Source organism: Corticium candelabrum, chromosome 7 (genome assembly GCF_963422355.1).
Source record: "Corticium candelabrum chromosome 7, ooCorCand1.1, whole genome shotgun sequence".
Classification (NCBI taxonomy): Eukaryota; Metazoa; Porifera; class Homoscleromorpha; order Homosclerophorida; family Plakinidae; genus Corticium; species Corticium candelabrum.
Window position 1 is genome coordinate 8,454,531 of NC_085091.1, and position 21,622 is coordinate 8,476,152.

A 21,622-nucleotide genomic window follows, 5' to 3' on the forward strand; every position below is an offset into this window, starting at 1 on the left:
GTGCAGTCTGAATCAGCTGTTTTATAGTAAGACACTTCTAGTTACCCAGAAAACCGTTTAGAGTACTTCAGTCTCCTTGATTGTTTTATTCCTGTATTTTAAAGGCAATTTGTATGACCCAGGGAAGGAGTTGTATTTTGTGTTTGTGTGATTGCATGTGGGGTGTGTTTACTTTATAACTACAAACTGGTCTCAACTCTTGATTGTTTGCTGTCTGCGGTGAAGAGTGCGCATGTGCACAATTTGAAGGCTCGTACAGTACAAAGGGCATGATATGAAGCTTCTGCAAGTAAAGCTATCAACCAGTTACTGAGTAAGTATATACTTTGTACATGCAGGTACATTGCAATTGGTCATCAGCTTTGGTTCTGAGACATCATACACTAGTATATGTATTACAGCACTAATACTGGTTGCAGCTCATGTTAAAATTTTTCCAATTTCTGGCACCAGCTATTCGCAGCAAAACTCATGGACACTTTTAGAACACAGCAATAGGTTGGATTCCACCTTCCACATTGTCAATACAGTTTGAGACATTTCCATGTCACATATGGATATGTCTCCTGTAGTTACTTGCATATCAACTAGCTGTCAGTCACTTGAATGTTTCCTCTTGTCTTCAATACTCCTTTGACAACACGTTTAGGACGGCACTGCTTATACTCCTCCATAGCCCTCACCGTTCTTACAGTGATAAGAGCCTCCTCACAGGACATGCGGGCATCAGGGGTTTCAGCGACCATCCTAGTGCATACATCACGGACTTCCAAAGGCTCAATGGGCCGAATCTGCCTGTTCCGTGTATCATGGTCCACTTTTGATCCAATAAACAATTCAGCGAGGGTATACCCCAAGCTGTATACATCTGCCTCCTTTGTATTATGAATAATGTGCCTAACTTGTTGCTGACGTCTTTCTGGAGCGACATAGGAAGCGCTGACTGGACCTACAGAGAAAGAGTCTCCTACTAAATGTGCAGTATTTAAATCTCCCAGCTTAGCCTCCATTGTGAAGGTCAAAAACACATTTGTCGGCCTGATATCTCCGTGTAAGATTGCTGTTGGTCTCAAAGAATGAAGATAACTTACACCACCAAGGCATCCAAGAGCAATGTCTATCTTTTCCTTGAGAGTGAGTTGGGTTGTGCTGGTTACTTCTTCCAGCGAAGCTTCCAGTAGCTCCATCACAAAACTGTATGGCTTAGTGTCTATAATAGCACCGCAGACAGACACAATACTAGGATGATGAATGTGAGCACAGAGTAACATTTCTCTACGAAACAACTGACGATTACGATCGTTGACAAGATGTTGGTGGAAGGTTTTGACAGCAACATTGGCTCCATGCCATTGGCCAGCTTTTACCACTAAATAAAAACACAACATACGGATACCAACTGATACCAAGGTGTCCATGCATGTTGCCATGATTTCCTGACTCACCTCCATATGATCCCTCTCCCAGTTTGATTTCACTGATGAAAACATCTTGACTTGGAATCTCTAAAACACTTTCATATCTGTTTAACTCACGCTCCATTTCTTTCATGATGGCTTGAGTAGAAGTCTTGTCTCTTTGCAAGCTACTCAGTGAATCTTGTACCCTCTTCAACTCGGCTTCCATGGCTTCCTTCCTTGTACGTTCATCAAGTACTTGCCGATCCATCACATGTCTCTGTTCGTCCAATTGGTTCAGCAGGTTTTCAATGAGATCTGTTGAATCTTTGACTGATCTTTGTTTTTGACGTTCTCCCTCATGTACAGCTGTTGCTAATTGCTTTTGAAGAGAACTGATTTGTGATGCAAGTTGCAATTGTTGTTCTTCCGTTTGTTGTTGTTGTTCTTTCCGAAGCTTGCCAATTTCGTCTTTCAGCAGATCGTTTTCTCTTTGCAATTCTCGTGTGACGTGACCTTTTCTGTCTGAAGATTTCAGCTCTACTGGAAAAAGTACTCTGGTCAATTGCAACCGACACCATAGTATATGCAGACTTCAAACCTGCAACTGGTCCATTCTCTGGTAGACATTTCAAAAGTATGTCCGTCGGTTCAACAGGACTACCTTTAGCTGAATAGCAAGCACTCAATTCATAGGCACCTATACAGGGAAGACCAAGCAAGAAGGTTACTAGCCTCTTGCACCGTCCCTCTTGCCTGACTTCCCCCTTCCTGATCTTCACCGGAGCATTAAGAAGGACTGTGCAAGAGACTAGTTGGTGACCTCTCAAATACAATAATAGCATAATGAAACATTGAAGTATAATAGTAGTGGTAATCCTTCATAAATTTCGCAACCATGCATCATGCCTTGACACTATCTACCAAATTTTCAGAAAATCGTATCTGTTGGTGCTGTTATACATGCACGTAAGTAGAGTGCATACTAACTAAACAGCAGTGACTTTCTAAAGACATTCATTCCATTTTGTCACATAGGAAACCTTTTGACTTCAAATGCAACTTGATCTTGACATTGTATTGCTCAGTTTAGTCTTGCCAGCAATGGACTAGAATAATGATATGCTGTATGCATGGGCGGGAGGTATGTACGAGACGTAACAGATATTCATATACAGTACATTATCAATAGTATTCACTGTTATTGTATACATTAGGGAATATTTCACTTACAAGCAACAGTCATAGGATGCGCTCCGAGTGATTTCCCTAGAATGTATATTGATTTCATCAACATTGAAAGAGCTGAAGCCCATGCCTTCTGACTTGCCAGAACTCTTCCCCATCCAAGGAGCACTAAAGAGTAAACTTTGTTTAATTACAATCTGTCTTTACATAAATTAGGGTACATTCCACTGGGCTCTTCCAGAAGAGTCTGGAAGAGCTTGGAAAAGTTTGGAAGACCTGACACCAATAGAAGATCAACCAACGGAACTCCTACTCCACTTTTGTGGAAGAGCCCAATGGAATAAGCCATTAGTAAACACAAACTATCCTGCTGTTCCTAATGTTTTTTTAGACTACCGGTAATTCTTTGTGAGACTCCCAAAAAATTATTTAGAATTTTTTTATGAATCCTAATTTTTTCAGGTTTTGATGTGCAATATTAGTAATTTTTAAATTTAATTATTTGATTTAATACTGCAACAAAAGGTTTCTACTAGTTGACTCTGCACATCCAGAAGCAGTATATCGCATGGGAAATGGTAATGGCATTTCTGTTTGAAACTGGAAGCTGTAGTTGAGAAGAGAAGTCGCTCACTTTTTTGCCGAGTTGGCATCTTGAGCTGCACACTTCCGTCTAGTGGCCATTTTTGATGATGTTTCATGCGCACGCGCAAAAACCAAAAGCCCAGACAACCGAGACTAAAGTATCAATTCTTGTCGTCCTATTATTTTTGAAGGTGAAAAGATTATTACTTGAAAAACATCAGGAGCAGTAGGGTATGAGAATAGAGCATGCACAAAGTAAGACAACAAGCTGTGGATTACTTGTGAATTGGTTTCTATGAAATATCATCCTTTAATAAAGTAACAAAAAAGACTGAATATGTCAAATTTATCCTCAACATCGTGCAGAGGATCAACTAGCCTTGGCTAAGGTTGAGAAATAAGTTGCTGTTTATAAGGTAGGATTTTCAGGTTTGTGACGGTTTGTTCATTGTGTGACATACTATAAGGGCCGGTGCATTAGTAGGAAGTGTTTGAGATTTGAGATACTAAATGCTCATATAAAAAAACTTAATAAGATTGCTCTTGAGGTGACTGTGTCCATGCCTGGATCTGCCCACTGAAACATGTGCTCTTGCCCATCGTACACTAGACGTTGCTCCAGAGTACAACAGCATTTATTAAACAGGACGATTTATCCATAAGTGTAGCATTCTTTTGCCAATTGTAAAATAACCCTCTTGCACGCATTCTTGTGCATGCTGTCATAGCCGACAGAGTGAGTAAAACTGTGAAAGAAAAGCAACACTACAAGTGCAAAGACATCCAAGCATCTTCTTTCTACATTATATGGCCCTGCAACGAATCTGACTCCATGCTTAAAAGTTTCACCTCTGCCTCTTTCGGGATGCTCAGAATGTATCTGAGGGCATTTGTCCAAAACGTCACCAGACATCTCAAATGCTTTCACAGCTGCGTTCCAGTCATTTAAAGCAGCAAAACACTCACCACGACGACACAATACTAATTTACAAAACATAGTAAATATGAGTCAGTAGTTATAATGTAAAATACAAAACCTTTGGCCATAAAAGGGTGATAGTGCTGTACAGTTTCCCATATTTTAAGAGCTTTTTCCAGCTCTCTATCAGCCTTTTGCCAGTGACCTTGAAGGCACAAGACTTCTGCAACGTTAAACATTACTGCAACAAGAGCCAACAAGGAAAGCTGAAATTAATCAAAATGCAAACACATAAGTCATAATCATCACTAACTTTTAGCCCTTTGGTTCTTTGTACAAGTTTCGGCTACTCCTAAAGCTACACGCATGTGATCATCCACAGCGTCACGTCTGTATTGGCTCATCTGAGTACACAAGGCCAAGCGACACATGGCTGCAAGCAAGAAATGAATGAATAGGTATACTGGCAAAAGCATGCAGAATTGGTCTGTGACAACCAATTGCTCTAGTAAAAGCATCGCCAGCTTCCGTTGGTTTGGACATATTAATTATTTCCATTGCTTGAATTGTCTTGTTTTGCTCGATAAGGCAACGACTTAGACTGAGAAGTGCTATAGAATAGAAGATTTAATATCAACACACACACACACACACACACACACACACACACACACACACACACACACACACACACGTTTTAGAAAACACAGCAATATAGTACCACTCCTTCTAGTGTCATTCCATTCGCCTTCAGTCTCTTTAAGGCTCTGCTGTAACATCTCTTCTGCTTCTTTGTATTTTCCCTGCACGGTAAGATATCTACCTAGATGATTCATCGCTATGTCGTGTTGATGACAAAAGAGTCAAATCACAGAAGTTCACCAAATCAATGTAAACCTTTCTTTACCTGATGAGATTTGAATTTTGGTTACATCCTGTTGTTTATGTCTGATAGACAAAGCCTCACGTGCATATTGCTCTGCATCATCAAACAGGCCCTGATCTGATGAACTGATACCCAGTTGCAGCAAAACTATGTACAAGATTTATAACAGACATTAGAGATTCATGATTGTTTTAATTTTGCTGTCTACAATTCAAACTATAATCTGATGATGTTATATTGGACAGCCATAATGATGCTGACAGTGGTTGCTAATTGCTAAATATAAGACGTACTAGAATGAAAGCATGGAGCCACCCTTATCGAAAGACTTGCTTCTCTTTACCATCTGACCTAATTCAGCCACCAAGGCTAGTACTATGTAGATTTTCTCCTTATCTATCTATGTTTATTATTGAAACTAAAACGCCCCTCTGCAAATATCTGGAATAGTTTTGATATGACACTAGACTATCAAGTACCCTATCTATCCAGTCAACACTACTGTGCATTCCAATGGTATTTATAATTTGGTGTCCTGCTCTATAATAACCTTGCTCCAAACAGGAAGTACCACCTTGTTCCAAACAGGAAGTACCACCTTGCTCCAAACAGGAAGTACCACCTTGCTCCAAACAGGAAGTACCATGTACAGTTTTCCCAATAATTCCCTATGGAATTAACATTATTGAGTCTCATGAAGTCAATAGAGGAATTATTTTAAGGTCACTAAATTTGTCAAACTTTCAAAGTCGAACAACAGCATCCATATTATACATATATAGTATACAATAGTAAGAAAATGTACAAACCACTAACGAAGGCAACTTCAATGCATAAACTGTAGCTACATTAACACTTTGACTACAAATTAAGTCATTGACTGTTTTTGACCATTTCAGTTAGAGCTGCAACGGACCATGCAGAGACGTAGCCGCCGGTCTGGTTCAACTGGACCACTTCTTGATATTTGTACTTTCACCAATGGACCATTCCCGGCAACTTCCGAAATATGGCATAGCTGATTAAATAAGTTCTTAATTAATCATTCTGAGACAGCCTCATATCAAGTGCCTGCAGTCTCACAGATTAGAATGCATACAGCTTGCAGATCTGCATGTTCATTCTGGTTTTAGAATAGCAGATAGTAAGTGGAACCAGATGGTGTTGCTTCTGTCACTGCCCTCTATATACCTGTAATGCCTCATCATCCTATGAACTTTTTGTTTCCTAGGAGATCGACCCTTCTGGGAGTCTAAACTAAACGGGTACTGCATCGTACTCTGCACAGACCCAATGCATGACACGAGAAAAATTGTCTTTTATGTTTGTCTGCAACATGCAGGTCTGTGCGTGCCTGCTAATTTTCAACCTCACCACTTCCAAACTGCTGGCTACAGCCCTGCCACGCACAAATTCTTTTAACTAATGCAAATGGAAATGAAAGTATAATCAAACCTCACCCATGCCAAAGAAAAAGATGCTGTTTGTAAATTTCTTATGAGCATAAATTAGTACTACTTCTATAGTTTCTTTGAAACATTTACACTTACATCTGTAAGGGAAGAAGAAAAGTATGATGCCATACCAAAACTAGATCATGAATATAACCTCTGACTACTTTATTTAATTGGGGAGACTGTCCATGTCAATCTAGGAATGCAAGATAAGAGAGTGCAGGCTGTACAACTACACCCAAAACTCTTAAAGTGTACCTTCAGCATGTTTTCCGGTATTGTGGTAAGTAACTGGCATCACATCCAAGCTCTTGCACAACCAATTATGTGCTCTAGGAATGTCATCATGGTGGAGAAAGTATATTCCCATGTTTGTCAGCCCTGTGCGCATGATGTCACCATGTAAACAAGGAAGTCATACGCAAACACATTACATCAGCAATCTGGTATGTCCATACCATTAAATGTTTCCTCTGTTAGCAGAGTCTCACCAGCCTCTTCAGCTATTAATTTTTAATATACACTTTTATTAGAATGATACAAAGCCAGAAACAATTGCACTCAAGACCTGCAGCAGAGTACCAATGCCGTCCTGTAGCTGCTGCAATTCTAGTGAACCCTTCAAGGGCTATCATCATGTGTTGGTCAGCTTCTGCTGCATTCCCTCTCATCATCAAACAAAGTGACAAGTAATGATGAGCTATACATACACAGCAATGTATAGTTACGGTCTATGTCGTGCACGTTGCTGCATGTAACGGATTCCTCTAGATAATAAAATAGCTGGTTGTCTCACCAATAGCTCTTCTCCCATCAGTATGAGTGAAGATTGTAGCTCTGTCATGCAAGTAAGCACATTTCCTCAGTAGATCTTCTTCGTTTTGTAGACTTCTACTTTGCAAAGCACACCTGGCCAACAGTCGCTGAGCTGCAGCAATGAAAGAAAGAAATATTCCTTGTAGGTGTATAGTTTAAACAGTACTATATATATATTTATACGCAGCTAAATCTCTAGTGCTCATGGAAACAAGTACTGCGGTGTGCTAATCGAATGCAGTCATATCTAGATAAACTGCTTTCTCAAGCTACAAGAATTAATTGTTTAGGACTCTAAACGTACCTTTCGCATTTACACCAATGTCTGCTTTCTCTTGGATACCTTGTTGCAGCAACAGATAATCACGTGCTTCAGCATACCTTCGTTGCTCGCACAAACACAAGGCAAGTTCGACTAAAGCTGAAAGTGGGCAAACATCGTGAACTTCATAACGCGCCTAGATGCGCAATTGTATGCGTTGCCATATGTACATTTGTTAACAAGAACTTACTGTCGGCTCGTTCTTGGTCTGCTTGTACGACAGGCAGTCGGTGTGCATTTTCAAGTACCTGCAACGCCTTTCTCAGCTTTCCTTCAGCTTCGTCTGCTCGTTTCGCTAATATCAGTTGCGATGCCTTCAAACGCAGATCTACAGACGTAGCATTGCAATCTCTAGATCTACTATGGGAACCATCGCTCCTCACTTTTAGCTTCCATCAGTCGCTGCGTGTGCAATGAAACCGATTGTAGACACACCTTACCTAAGTACGGAATGTGTATACCAGAACACCCGGGGCGACAATTTTGCGCATGCGTATCTGTAGTTTGTGAATGACAGGAAAAACATACTGTTGCTTGGTTCAATACACCGGCGTAGGAAGCGGAGGGGCAGCCCCCCAGCTCAGAACGACCATAACTTCTTCGATTGGACTGTAATAATGAAGTTTGGAAGTGTTTTCGGAACATGAAAATGAACAAAGGTCTGGGAAATCGAGGTTGACAGGAAAATATCCGGGTATGCATGCCATAATCCGGGAGTACTTTAGAGCTCCAGACTCATAGTGGTATGGCGCTTCAGCAAAGACGAATACAGGCTTTTTTACCAGTGACACTCATCACACTGATGATCGTTCACCGCAGTCAGTGTCAAGAGCTACAGCACAACCGACGGCTGGGCCAGTTTTGCACTTGCCAGACTCAGATGGAGTTGGAACGCCAACTAGTTGCAGTTCTTGCAGCTGCTTGTGCTGCAGTGGTAACTTTGACGCTGCTAATCAGCCAAGTGACCTAGATAGTTCCAAGAGTTGCCACGGAAAGCAGTCGTACTCCAGATCAATTCAATCTAGCTGGTATTTGAAGCACCCATGGATCAGTGTGTGTACAGGTGCAGTGGCTTACAAGGTCTGTTGCCATGTTTGTTGTAAAGCAAAAGCTTTAGGCTTGCTTACGCTTTCTAAGAGCTACAATGCTACGTTCGTGGAGGGCGGTTTTAGCTACTGGAAGAAGGCACTCCAGAGGTTTGGTCAGCATGAAGGAAGCGAAATGCACCAAGAGGCAATGGCCAAGCTTGCTGCTAAGTTTAGTGCAGTAGATGTCAGGTCGCAGCTTAGCAAACAGCATGAAGCAGAAATGAAAAATCATCGTGCTATGTTTATGAAGCTGTTGGAGTGCGTTAGATATTTGGCAAGACAAGGCTGACTGTTACATGGTCACCATGAAGACAGCCTCACGTTTGACGGAAACCTGCTGCAGCTGCTGCTGTTGCAAGCTAAAGATGATGCTCATGTGGGATCATGGCTAAAGAAGCGAGACTATCTCTCTTCTGAAATTATCAATGAGATTATTTCGCTGTGTGGACAGAAGCTTCTGCGACAGCTGCTGCAAGAGATCAGTGAAGCAAACATTTTTGCCCTGATTGTTGATGAGGCTACCGACGTCTCGCACAATGAGCAAATGTGCATTGCCATTCGTTGGGTTGATTCCAGCTACACTATCCATGAAGATGCTATAGGCTTAATCCAGCTTCCAGACACCAAATCTGTGACATTATTTAGCACCATTAAAGATATGCTGATATGGTGTTCCTTGCCACTTTCTAACTGCATAGGTCAATCATACGATGGAGCTGCCAACATGAGTGGTGTTCGGAATGGTGTACAGGCTCTTCTGAAGAAAGAGGCAGACAGTCACTGTCTGTATGTCCACTGCTTTGCCCACAGCCTGAATTTGTGCATAAAAGATGTCACTCAGAAGTGCGAACTGCTACGCAATTGCATGGACTTTATTTTCCAGCTAGTGCAACTTATCAGGTTTTCCCCTAAGAGACTTAATCTTTTTGAGAGCGTGCGCAAGGACATTTCGGTGTCAGAAGGTGAGTCAGGTCTGTCTCCATCACTGAGACCACTTTGCCCTACACGATGGACTGTTCGCCATTCTGCCATTTCAAGTATCCTGAAGAATTATAAGATGCTCATGACAACACTCGAGATTGTTCGACAAGGTCATGATGAGTATGCTGCTAAAGGAAGTGGATTGCTGGCAAAGATGGAATCATTTGAGACTTTCTTTAGCTTGAAGCTTGCTTACAGGGTCTTCTCTGCAGCTGAACAGTTTTCCATAAACCTTCAGGCTAAAGACACAACTGTTTCCGAGGGAACCAGGGGAGCTGACTTATTGAGATCACATTACGTGTCCTTGCGGAGTTACACTGCCTTTACAGATTTCTATAAGGATGTTCTGGATTCTTCAGGAGGCCTGACTGACGAACCTGTTCTACCCCGCTGCCGGAAGGTACCCAGGAGATATGATGAAGGGGGCGAGACGCATCGTTATGCATCTCCTGAACACAGGTATCGCCACGCCTATTTTGAAGTACTGGACTATGCGATTGGTGAAATAGTGAGACGTTTTGATCAATCTGATCTTCCTATTGTTCGTGAGGTGGAGTTTCTGCTAATTGATGCAGCCAACGGCAAAGATATACCAGAAATCCCAGAGGCAGTTGCCAAATATTTTCAGGGGACTCTAGACCTAGCGTGTCTAAAGATCCAACTAAAGATGTTACCAGATGTGATCACGAATGCATTTGCTGGTTCTGCTATCCGTGTGAAGAAGGTAACGCATGTCCGGACCATTGTTGACACGCTCAACTAGAGTCAAATGTACAAGGACATGCTCAATCAGGTAGACAAACTGGTTCGATCATTTGACATTCCCAGTTACTAGTGCCACTGCTGAGAGGGCGTTCTCTTCTCTGCACCACATAAAAACGTTTCTGAGGAGCACAATGTCACAGCAGCATCTAAACAACTTGTTCTTGTCGTATGTTCATAAAGCAAGAACAAATGCCCTTGATCTTTCATCTGCGGCCAAGGACTTCGTATATGCAAACAGTCGTCGATCTAACTATTTTGGGAAATTTTAGAGCTTTTGAAGTTGTGTCATGCTGACGTATGCAGATTGATTAGAGCATCATAGATACAGTTCTCATTTAGTGAATGGAGTTGCTGCAGACGCTAACAGTCATTTAAGTAAACAAGCGTCTTCTATTAGTGTTGCTATGTCTGTTAGGTATGGCGAATGATACAGGTAAAGAGGGCCGGCCTCTGGATCCACCAGATGTAATGTTGAATTCTTAGTTTCAACGAGAACTTTGCCTATTGGCGGTACTATATACGTGTCCTTACCCTTAAGTGTACTTGGCTCAGCCCCCCCCTGCTCGAAAACATCTTCCTACACCACTGCAATCTGTTTCTTGTCATTAGTATTGTTAGCTATGATGTGGCCTTACTCATCTCTCAAATGATGTTATAACGTTATAAGCATAGCAGGTAATATTTGTCTTAATGAGTAAACAAAACTTCTGCAATCCAACCACAAAGTGTACTAATTAATGATTGACAAGCACAGTGAGTGACTGTATATGCATTTGCGTTTATTACATCATCAAATTTCTTAGAAACAGTTTGCGAAGCAGTGCAATATCAGCAGCAGCAGCTAGACTACTACTACACTACAGGAAAGAAGTGTCAGCTAGTCGTAGTACTTTGAAAACCTAAAATTCTTATTTTAATTTATAGTCAACTACTTGTACCTATAAACAATGTGTTGTAGAGCATAAAGCTGTATGAAACACATTTGCAAAGACTACTGTATACTATAGCTGCATTTTTGATTGCAGACAAAAAAACGAAAACGTTTGGAGCCAACTCAAAAGTAACAGTTTTGTGATGTGCATAGTCACCATATACTCAGCAAAAGTTCACTTCTCTTCTAATTCTAGAGGCCATATACGTCTACATCTAAAATGCAGCACCATCACATCCCACAAAGTCCAATGCAATGAACAAACAAACAATTCTACCATTAACAATTCAAACACTCATCTGGATGTATAAACTTTGTGTCCAAACCAGACGGCATCTCTCAATTACAGCTTAGAAAACGTTGGCTTCGTTTTAGTTAGAAAAGCTTGACCAGCTTTCAAAGTATCTTCAGATTGAATAGCAAACGAATTCCAAACACTCTGCAACAACAACAGTCCTCCTTGTAGTCGGAATGGAACAAAATTTCACTACAGCATATATATATACCGCATAGTCTAAACTCTCTGCAACAGTGTGGTCCCTAGAAAAAACAATATTAACTTTGGTTCCTTGAACAGCAACCGGGCTCTTGGATGCAATGTCAGCGGCCATTTGAAGAGCAGCATCAACACATGTTTGACGATCAGCCAGCACTCGACTTATAACAGAATATAAAACATTTAATACACATTCACTTCATTCAAAGCTGAATTCTGACCTCACCAGACCAAAACCACGTGCCTCATCTGAATGAAATACCCTAGCTGTATACGCTAGTTCTCTCACCAAGCTACATACAACAGAATGTATACATACACATGTGCATGCATGCTCACACTCACACTCACACTCACACACACTCACACTCACACTCACACACACTCACACCCCTCCCCCACACACCATCCATTCATCCATCCCTTTGCTGTTTGTGCTCCATGATTACCATGAGGGTACAGGAGATGCTGGCTAAACACATCAAGTCTACACTGCTCGAGGTCTGTCTCGACAAAAACGCTGGTGATTATAAAGACCTTATTGTTTCTAAGTCTGATGACCAAACTGACATGGAATACTTGAGGCAGAAGAATGACAACATTGGTGACTAATCAAGCCTGCCCTGTTAAATGCCTGAAATGAACAGCCAGGGTGGTTACAGTGCAGGAGACTCTCAGTTTTTACGAGTTGCTGTTCACGCCGTCGTTTTCTGTCATCTCTGAGGCTATTCTCTTCGATTTCTGATTTCTTGTTAAAATGCTCTGCACTACGTTTGATAATGGAGCGCCAAGAGTTGCGCTTTCAGCTTTCTCCCTCCAGGACTCTAACAAGTTACACTGTTTGAGGTCACTAGATACAACATCATTCCAACAATGTTTCTGTCCACCAACATCATTCTTGCAACCAACAGGAGCAAACACAAGAAGCTGCTTGGGTAAGCAATCATTGGACATCCTTGAGAGATGTCCAAGAAAACGAAGACGACGTTGTAAGAGAATCGATGAGATCTCTTGCTGTTTAGCCATCTTGCGTATCGTAGTGTGACGCTTCTGCTCCCTGACCGAGATCCCCAATATAATTCAAAGAAACGAATCAAAAAGCACTCAAGTCGACGAACATGAGGCTCAAGGAGGATGGTGCACTCAAGACCATACAGCAAGGTCAAAAGACAAACCTTAGTGCTGGTCTTGATCTTACATTGATACTACAATATCCAAGACAGTGACACACACACACACACACACACACACACACACACACACACACACACACACACACACACACACACACACACACACAAGAAGTGACTAATCGTTTAACAAAACTTAGTTTAAAATTTTACAAAAACAGACAGCAACCATAATCCAGTTGCTCCACTGACCTGTCATTGCCTACTATTTTGGGTAACCTCTGCAGAGTGCCGACGTCAGCAAGAACTCCAATGTCTACTTCCTAGTAAATAAAGTGCATTACAAGCATACTGCATAAAAATGTAGCATTAACTTCTATACCTTGATCTGAAACCAAGCATCCTTACTGCATAATCGTATATCACAAGCAGAAATAAGATCAAGACCTGTACCAAAACTATACAAGCATGTATATCATATTATGTTTCTTTAATGTCTTACATGCAAATCCCTGTCAAGAAAATGAAGAATAGTTACATAAAAATACCTTATTCATTTAGGTGTCGCTGTTTTTAGATAAAGTATTTACACATGCCTCTACATTACAATAAAGAACCAGTATGAAAATCATACAAAAACCACTTCATCAGTGTAAAGTAGTTGTTTCATAAACACGTACATTTTGTAAATGTAGTTCTGAGTGCAGTTTTACAAAAAAATTCAGTAGTGAAGAGAAAAATGGCATTTACAGACAGCAAATGAACCTAAACATGGTGTAGCAGAATCCTCTCTAAGACAACTTGCAATATATCTATACGGTATGTGTGGTTGGCATTTCAAACACAAGTATTGTTGTCTTGATCAACAAGCACATGCTACCCAAATAGTTAAAGCATGTGACAGTGTAATTCACCTTCCCTTTAGTGTGAAAACTAAGGCCGCAGCACAATCAGTACCAATTTACTGTTGTTTGAACAACACTAATGCTTAACAAGGCCAACAACAACAATTAGTACAATGAAACTTCTCAGTTTAATAGCAGCATCTCTTTGTTACAGAAAGATAGTCATGTGAATGTTGACATCTCAGTGTGCAATGATTACAATTCAAATGCATTTGCAATGTGTGGAGACGAAGCAATTAACCTCCATACCTCCTCCAATGCATGCTGAGTGAACAGCAGCAATAACTGGTTTAGGACACTAAATAATTAACATAAAGTGCTATACAATGTTAGAGAAATTGCCATTAAAACTGACTTTTTCTACAGCATTGAAAGATTCCTGCATATCAGATATCAGCTTTCTAATCCGAAAACCTTTCCTTCCTGTATCCTCAATTTCATTAGAAAACAGCAGAGATTGGAAATCTATTAAATCTAGCCCTATGTAGCAAATTCAAGCTGAAAACAGATAAATCTGCTAGTAGTTGGAAATAAAGTCAATACAGACCTGCTGTAAAGTGCTTCCCAGCTCCTGTTAGAACAACAGCCCTACAATCCTTGTCATTAGCCAATGAGGTGAAGCACTGATTCATTTCTCTAAAATTAAATCAACTCATATAACTGACCAAGCAAACAAACAAACAAACATGCAAACAAACAAGAAATCCCACATTACTGCTACAAAGTAAACGTAAAACAAAAATTCAAGTTAGGAAAGTTAATACGGCAACTTATTTAGAAGTTTAATTTTTCATTAATTAATTAATTAACAAACTTGCTAAGAAAATGTTAATCATATAAATGCATTTCCATATACAACTTTAGTAATGTAATGTATTGTATTCTCTTTCATACTCTTGCAAACTACACTTCCCATGGCCATATATGCATGTTAAAAACTAACAAAAAATTAATTAAAAACAAGAAAACACAGAAATAGTACAAATAGCAAGAATTTTCTGTTAGATGTTTGCATGCTATGATCAAGACTTGTTAATATCACAAAATGGTCAAAAGTACACTACCCGTATGTGGCATACAGTAACTTGCACAATACCAGACCAGTATGCATCATAATACCTCGTTTACACTGGGAACAGTTCCTTTGAATATACATTCAGAGTTCATTGTATATACATCCATCCATCCATCCATCCATCCCCGGATGTTGAAATGGCACGGATTGTGCTAGGATCGCTGGTTGTCGGTTGACCTAGTCGGCTCGTTGTTATTCATTTTCATGATTAAATACCTCAAGACTATAGTTTCTAACAGGCCATCAACATGTCTCAACACAGCTTCTCCGCCGACCAATCTCTGGTACCAACTCATGGTTGTCTATCTCATGCAATTGTACAGGTTGTGCATGGACCGGATCAAAGAACCGTTTTCTTGAGCATTTTAGACTGGTACATGACCCGGACGACTTTCCATCGCATCTCAAATTTGAATTACGGCTATCTCAATGTCCCGGATGCAGACACTGGTTTCAACGCCTGAATCAGCATCTCTCCAAATGCAAACCGTACCATGAGCTGAATAAACAACAGTTGACTTGTCAAATGCCATCTGTCAACAGAAACACCACGTCTCGATGGTATAACAACGGATCTGGCAATAGCAACATAATATCCGGGATCTGTAGCCCTGTGAGATCACAAAGGCCATATGATAATGAAAGCACAATCTCTGGGAGATCTAGCCTTCCAAAATGTATCTCAAATGTCACGTCCCCGGGCAACAGAAATTCAACGTCTTGGATGTCCTGCCTAGGAACTCCCACCGCCGTGCGTTGTGAATCTCCTGTACCGTCAACGAACAGCTCTCACACCTCTTTATTTCACTTACCACCATTTAAAAAGTGTGCCACAACAAGTTTCAAATGGAATGATTTAGATGGCTCGGAAGCATGCAAGGAATTGTCCAGAATCTATGACGACGTTGTCTTTTGGAGAAAAAATCTGTTCCTTGTACCTTCAGGACGAGTTGGAAAAGATTTTGTTTCTGAAATGTGTAATCTTTTACAAGCATATAGCAATGCAACAGCTATGGAAGTTATTGCACTGAAAGCTTTCGTTGTCTTGCAAGTCCTGTTGTTGCAAAAGCCGAGTGCAAAATCAAAGAGCAGGGATCACGTCCATCACCTCCAGCGTCGGCTGAACTTGTGGAAGGAAGGAAGATTTGATGAGTTGTTTAGGGAAGGAAAAGCTATACAGCAGCGCCTAGAGTCATCAAAGAAACCCCCTTCAAATCAACAGATTAAACGAATATTCAGTCGCCTAATGGTTCAAGGCAAGGTGAACGCTGCTCTTAGATATTTGTCAGACAATACCAATGGAGGAATCTTGGCAATGGATGAAATAGTGGAAGGGTCTGATGGTCAAACTGCCATGAATGTTCTCAAAGAAAAGCACCCAGCCTCGCAACCAACACCAAACTCGGCACTTCTTCAAGGACCAGTCAATGACATACCAGCAGTTATATTTGACCAGATTGATGGAGATGCCATCAAACGAGCAGCTCTATGAACTCAAGGCTCCAGCGGTCCATCTGGAATGGACTCTAATGCTTGGCGTCGTCTTTGTTGTTCTTTTGGTTGTCAGTCGGCTGAGCTATGCAACTCCCTCGCTAGCCTTGCAAAAAGACTCTGCACAGAATTCGTTGACCCTCGTGGCTTACAGGCGTTTGTTGCATGTAGACTAATACCACTCAATAAATGTCCTGGCTTAAGGCCAATTGAGATTGGTGAAACATTTAGAAGAAGAATTTCGAAATCTATTGCAGCAGTAGTGAAGGACGACATCTGCCAATGTGCTGGTTCATTGCAAGTTTGTGCAGGGCAAGAAGATGGCTCTGAAGCTGCAATTCATGCCATGAGATCAATATTCCACGCTGATGAGTCTGACTGTGTGTTGCTTGTGGACGCAAAAAATGCATTCAACACACTCAATCGTAATGCGACCTTGCATAATTCTAGGATAATATGTCCTGCTCTCTCAACAATACTGATTAACACCTACAGAGTGGCAATTAACATGTACGTTATCGGCGGAGAGATAATACAATCAGTGGAAGGAACAACTCAAGGAGACCCATTAGCTATGGCAATGTATGCCATCGGAACTGTTCCTCTGATCTCTAGCCTTGCGGGAATCTGTAAACAAGTATGGTTTGCAGACGATGCGACTGGAGCAGGTACCATAAATGAAGTTTGGAAATGGTGGGACAAGCTGACTGAAGTAGGAGGGGATTTTGGTTATCAAACCAATGCGACCAAGTCATGGTTAATCGTGAAACCTGAGGCAAAGAAACAAGCTGAAGTGGTCTTTGCAAATTCTGGTGTTCATATAACAACTACAGGAAAGCGACATCTGGGTGCTGCCTTGGGTGATGACTGCTTTGTCGAGGAGTATATACGAGGAAAGGTAGATGAATGGGCTAAGCAAGTGTTAAACTTGACATTAATTGCAAAAACGCAACCACACGCTGCTTACTCAGCATTACACGTGGTTTGATAGGGAGATGGAACTTCCTGCTGTGTACAGTCAAAGAGATTTCACATCTAATGGCTCCATTGGAGAAGGTCGTCCGTCAACAATTCATTCCTGCTCTCACAGGTCAAACGGCTATCAGTGACGAAATGAGAAGCCTTCTAGCTCTACCTTGTAGACTTGGTGGTCTAAATGTTATTGACCCTACACAAATGACTGATTGGCATTATCAAACTTCAGAACGAATTACCGCCCCTCTTGCAGCTGAGATTGTAAATCAACAACCTTCCTACTCTGTAGACAAGAAAGCAATTCAAAAAACAAAAAAGCATCAAAGTCAGAGAAAGAAGCAGCCCATAAATCAACCTTGAACAAGTTGAAAAGTGACGCATCTCCCTCGCTAAGAAGAACCATAGAACTGGCAGGAGAAAAGGAAGCATCGAGCTGGTTAACTGTCTTGCCGATCCAAAATCACGGATTTTATCTACCAAAGTGTGAATTTAGAGATGCCATTTGTTTAAGGTATGGATTGTCAATGAAGGGCGTTTCCTCAAAGTGCTCATGCGGGTCAACATTCAATGTTGACCATGCTATGATATGCCCCAAAGGAGGATTTCCAACTATCAGGCATAACGAAGTGAGGGACATCACTGCAGATTTGATTAGTGAAGTATGCTCGGATGTGGCCATCGAACCGAGGCTAAACCCCCTCTCAGGTGAATGCCTACACAATCGTACTGCCAACAGGGACGAAGAGGCACGGCTGGATGTTTCGGCAAGAGGTGTATGGCGTCGTGGTGAACGCGCATTTTTCAATATTAGGGTGTTTTACCCCAACGCGCAAAGTTACCAGGAGATGACCTTACCGCAAATCTTTCGGAACCATGAACTTGAGAAGCAGAGAGCCTATGGCGAGAGAGTCAGAGAGGTTGAAGGAAGTAGCTTCACTCCATTGGTGTTGTCGTCAATTGGAGGCATGGGAAGAGAAGCAAACACTTTCTACAAACGGCTAGCCAGCCTGATCTCAGACAAACAGGACACTTCCTACAGTCAAACAATGGCACTAATACGATGCAGACTGAGTTTTTCTCTACTACGATCTGCAATTCTTTGTCTTTGTGTTAGAGGGACGAGGTCATTGAAGCGCCATCCAGTACATCTTGACTGTGTTGACAGCATCGTCAGTGAGGCTCGCCTCATTGTCTAAGAACTCTTTTAGAACTAGTATATTGCATTATTGGTACAAACTATTGGATTGTATTCGATGTTGACTGTTAGACAACTAGCCTGTAATAGAGCAGCCATATGTTGAAAATATATGTATAGAATCCATCCATCCATACATACATATCCATCCATCCATCCATTTTTAAGGAAGATTGACAGGCTTACCAACTCAAGGAGACCATACAATCACGGTCAAGACTGGGATGCCCAGTCTATTTGGGCTTCATAATTTTGACAGTTAGTAAATTATTATACGTATGGATTACGTTTGGTGACTGTAGCTGTCTACATTCTAGTTTAGCATATCAGTGATTTCTGTATATTTGGCTGTTTAGTTATATCTGAAATATATCCATCCATCCATCCATCCATACATACATACATACATATATCCATCCATACATACATATATACATACATATATACATACATCCATACATATATACATGCATGCCTACATACCGTATTTCTTCAAATAGTGGCCGCAGCCTCTTTTTAACAAGGTTACGGAACTGCGACCTCTATTTTTAAGTCTTTACTTCACACCATGACACGTTGGCACTTGGACACCATATTTGTTCTGTTGATGTACGTAGACACTTATAAAGGTAATAACCACGGCAGTCTTAGATGTAATTGCCAACTATCATATCATCTACGATAAATACTTTGATAAACGAGTGCGCTTGGATGAGCGGTATGGGTGTAAAGCTCACAAAGGCAAGGTGAGAATTATGGATGCTGTACAACTACAATAAATACTTTGATGAACGAGTGTGCTAGGATGAGATTGACGTGGAAGCATAAAACATTTGATGTGGGTGTGGCCAGTAACTTCGCTGTTATTGCGGCCTCAATTCGAGGGCAGCCTGTATTTTTAACACGTCTGTTCAGATGCGGCCTATATTCGAGGGCGGCCTATATTCGAGGGCGGCCTTTAATCGAAGAATACAGTACATACATACATACTTACATACCAACATGGTTTATTCATCCCGAGGAGCGTGTCTGAGACCTCTGCCTACGTACAACTAGTGCGGCGCAAGATTAAAAGGTCACTAAACACTAAACTACACAGCAACAGACAGCAAGAGTCAAAACTAAAAAAAACAGAATTAAATCTTTTACTACTTTTACACAAATAGGTCTGAGTCCATCCAACAGTCTGAATTTCTTCGACACTAGATTGCAAACGATGTGCCAATGGAAATTCTGCACATCTTTCTGAACAGGAAGTTGATGAAGGCTTGCTGAATTTGAGGAACCGCAATATAGGTTCAAAGCTACTACAATCTACCAGGCCTCTTGACCCGACTTGTAAGGTGTGAAGTTGAGCACTCCACCCAGCTTGCTTACAGGCAGATACCAAATTGCTGGATTTATTTTTCTTGTATTCGTACATCCATCCACTTCATAAATTTTTGGCGTAAGCGCATCTCTGTTCAGATTCAAAAGTGCAATTCAAGGGTCCTATTAAGGAAGATTGACAGGCTTACCAACTCAAGGAGACCATACAATCACGGTCAAGACTGGGATGCCCAGTCTATTTGGGCTTCATAATTTTGACAGTTAGTAAATTATTATACGTATGGATTACGTTTGGTGACTGTAGCTGTCTACATTCTAGTTTAGCATATCAGTGATTTCTGTATATTTGGCTGTTTAGTTATATCTGAAATATATCCATCCATCCATCCATCCATACATACATACACACACACACATACATACATACATACATACATACATACATAAACACTCATGCGTCCAGTGTGCATATCATACAGATACCTTATTCATTTACAGTTTAATATAACCTTATTATCATAATCACGCAACTTTACGGTGACGTCAGAAGTCCACTTTTATGGCATTTGACCCCCCCCCCCCGCACTGGCAAAGCAGCCTACGGGCCTGTCAGATGGCTCGATGTCTTTGAACTCCCAGACCTTTAGGAGGGAAAGACGTAAGTGATGCAATGCTGCTTGTTGTAACCGTCATGTGATCTATTACATAACTATATCTCAAGTGAAGGCTCTTCAACTATTACTATCTTCAACTATCATTTATTCAACGATACTCGTACTTCAATTTCTTCAGTTTCGAAGAAATTTGTTTCTGATTTCTAGTGTAGCCAGCAGCCTCCATGTCTTTTTCAATCTTTTCATAAACTTTGTGCGTATGACTAGACTCCGATTAAAAGCCGTTGGATCACATCTTCTCCCTACAATTCAATCAGTAATTTGAGCATCTGTGATTGCTCCATGCCACCATAATGATATCTGGGAGCCTACAAGAAGAAATGCACTTGCATCGATACTGTTCCGGGGTGCGGGAGAGTTTACACAGGGCACCTGGAACTATTCTGGGAAGGTTCCGGAAACTATTCTAGAACTCTCAGAACTGTTCGAGACTGACATTGTGTAGCCGCATGCACGCACGTACCTATGTATGCTCTCTCTCTCTCTCTCTCACACACACACACACACACACACACACACACACTCATGCACACACACACGCACTCACGCACACACACACACACACACACACACACACACACACACACACACACACACACACACACACACACACACACACACACGCACTAGTATTAGAAATCTATCCTCGCCCACGTTCATCCACTGCATACCTCCAAAAGGCAACATTCATGGCATTCATCTTCTCTGGCCTGTTCATTTCAACGTGCACTACATTTTCTCTCGGTCTGCTAACAGAAAGAGTTTCGTAGCTTCCAACTCCAGCAGCATCGCTCAACCCCATCTTGCTTGATAAAGACAATTTTCTCAGTTGCAACTCCTGCAGTCCAACAGAGATTGCTGCTTTCCTTGTAAAAGCTCTACGAAGTAGCATGACCGCACCTACACAACGAAACAAGTGGCAACCGCTTTTGTAACGCACACTAATGCAAGACTGTTGCACGTGACGCTGTGTGACCGCACATATTATTGAAATCAACTATCTAAACGATCTTTCAAGTT

General features: G+C 41.2%; 6 protein-coding genes across 7 annotated transcripts; 4 read left to right on the forward strand and 2 right to left on the reverse strand.

Moving 5' to 3' along the window:
- Positions 1 to 256: 256 nt before the first annotated feature.
- LOC134182462 (uncharacterized) lies at positions 257 to 8,040 on the reverse strand. The gene is made up of 17 exons (XM_062649865.1): positions 7,951 to 8,040; positions 7,758 to 7,895; positions 7,550 to 7,666; positions 7,226 to 7,357; positions 6,998 to 7,129; positions 6,888 to 6,932; positions 6,688 to 6,810; positions 4,997 to 5,122; positions 4,811 to 4,927; positions 4,587 to 4,700; positions 4,403 to 4,522; positions 4,208 to 4,330; positions 4,020 to 4,151; positions 2,631 to 2,753; positions 1,999 to 2,097; positions 1,446 to 1,940; positions 257 to 1,369 (listed from the first exon to the last, which is right to left on the reverse strand). Exons 1-17 carry the CDS (start codon positions 7,961 to 7,963, stop codon positions 588 to 590), a joined length of 2,931 nt encoding a protein of 976 aa, XP_062505849.1. The 5' UTR covers positions 7,964 to 8,040; the 3' UTR covers positions 257 to 587.
- Positions 8,041 to 8,312: 272 nt separating this feature from the next.
- Positions 8,313 to 10,399, forward strand: LOC134181828 (zinc finger MYM-type protein 1-like). The gene is made up of 3 exons (XM_062649096.1): positions 8,313 to 8,501; positions 8,705 to 8,929; positions 8,999 to 10,399. The coding sequence occupies exons 1-3, from the start codon at positions 8,313 to 8,315 to the stop codon at positions 10,397 to 10,399; spliced, it is 1,815 nt and encodes a 604-aa protein (XP_062505080.1).
- Positions 10,400 to 11,493: 1,094 nt separating this feature from the next.
- Positions 11,494 to 21,546, reverse strand: LOC134181913 (delta(3,5)-Delta(2,4)-dienoyl-CoA isomerase, mitochondrial-like). 2 transcript variants are annotated; one of them, XM_062649200.1, is made up of 9 exons: positions 21,274 to 21,546; positions 14,411 to 14,499; positions 14,219 to 14,343; positions 14,113 to 14,161; positions 13,341 to 13,405; positions 13,211 to 13,281; positions 12,050 to 12,121; positions 11,839 to 11,989; positions 11,494 to 11,771 (listed from the first exon to the last, which is right to left on the reverse strand). In XM_062649200.1, the coding sequence occupies exons 1-9, from the start codon at positions 21,492 to 21,494 to the stop codon at positions 11,676 to 11,678; spliced, it is 939 nt and encodes a 312-aa protein (XP_062505184.1). In that variant the 5' UTR covers positions 21,495 to 21,546; the 3' UTR covers positions 11,494 to 11,675. The 2 variants fall into 2 exon arrangements, with proteins under 2 accessions (XP_062505184.1, XP_062505185.1); XM_062649201.1 differs by lacking the exon at positions 21,274 to 21,546 and adding an exon at positions 14,983 to 15,101.
- Positions 15,465 to 16,430, forward strand: LOC134181911 (uncharacterized). The gene has a single exon (XM_062649198.1). The coding sequence runs from the start codon at positions 15,465 to 15,467 to the stop codon at positions 16,428 to 16,430; it is 966 nt and encodes a 321-aa protein (XP_062505182.1).
- Positions 16,458 to 17,417, forward strand: LOC134181912 (uncharacterized). Its single transcript, XM_062649199.1, has one exon. It carries the CDS (start codon positions 16,458 to 16,460, stop codon positions 17,415 to 17,417), a length of 960 nt encoding a protein of 319 aa, XP_062505183.1.
- Positions 17,906 to 18,712, forward strand: LOC134181914 (uncharacterized). Its single transcript, XM_062649202.1, has one exon. The coding sequence runs from the start codon at positions 17,929 to 17,931 to the stop codon at positions 18,598 to 18,600; it is 672 nt and encodes a 223-aa protein (XP_062505186.1). The 5' UTR covers positions 17,906 to 17,928; the 3' UTR covers positions 18,601 to 18,712.
- Positions 21,547 to 21,622: the final 76 nt, after the last annotated feature.

What these genes read in the sequence shown, in the direction of transcription:
- LOC134182462 (XM_062649865.1), bottom strand. An exon ending in AGACCAAGAACGAGCCGACA is followed by an intron (nt 7,667 to 7,757) that starts GTAAGTTCTTGT and finishes GCCCACTTTCAG; the next exon opens with CTTTAGTCGAACTTGCCTTG. An exon ending in GGGAGAGGGATCATATGGAG is followed by an intron (nt 1,370 to 1,445) that starts GTGAGTCAGGAA and finishes GTTTTTATTTAG; the next exon opens with TGGTAAAAGCTGGCCAATGG.
- LOC134181828 (XM_062649096.1), top strand. Translation starts at nt 8,313, where the DNA reads ATGGCGCTTCAGCAAAGACGAATACAGGCTTTTTTACCAGTGACACTC. An exon ending in CAGCTGCTTGTGCTGCAGTG is followed by an intron (nt 8,502 to 8,704) that starts GTAACTTTGACG and finishes ACGCTTTCTAAG; the next exon opens with AGCTACAATGCTACGTTCGT. An exon ending in TGGAGTGCGTTAGATATTTG is followed by an intron (nt 8,930 to 8,998) that starts GCAAGACAAGGC and finishes AACCTGCTGCAG; the next exon opens with CTGCTGCTGTTGCAAGCTAA.
- LOC134181911 (XM_062649198.1), top strand. Translation starts at nt 15,465, where the DNA reads ATGCCATCTGTCAACAGAAACACCACGTCTCGATGGTATAACAACGGA.
- LOC134181912 (XM_062649199.1), top strand. Translation starts at nt 16,458, where the DNA reads ATGGACTCTAATGCTTGGCGTCGTCTTTGTTGTTCTTTTGGTTGTCAG.
- LOC134181914 (XM_062649202.1), top strand. Translation starts at nt 17,929, where the DNA reads ATGAAGGGCGTTTCCTCAAAGTGCTCATGCGGGTCAACATTCAATGTT.
- LOC134181913 (XM_062649200.1), bottom strand. Translation starts at nt 21,494, where the DNA reads ATGCTACTTCGTAGAGCTTTTACAAGGAAAGCAGCAATCTCTGTTGGA. An exon ending in TGGGAAGCACTTTACAGCAG is followed by an intron (nt 14,344 to 14,410) that starts GTCTGTATTGAC and finishes TTTGCTACATAG; the next exon opens with GGCTAGATTTAATAGATTTC. An exon ending in CTTTCAATGCTGTAGAAAAA is followed by an intron (nt 14,162 to 14,218) that starts GTCAGTTTTAAT and finishes TTAATTATTTAG; the next exon opens with TGTCCTAAACCAGTTATTGC.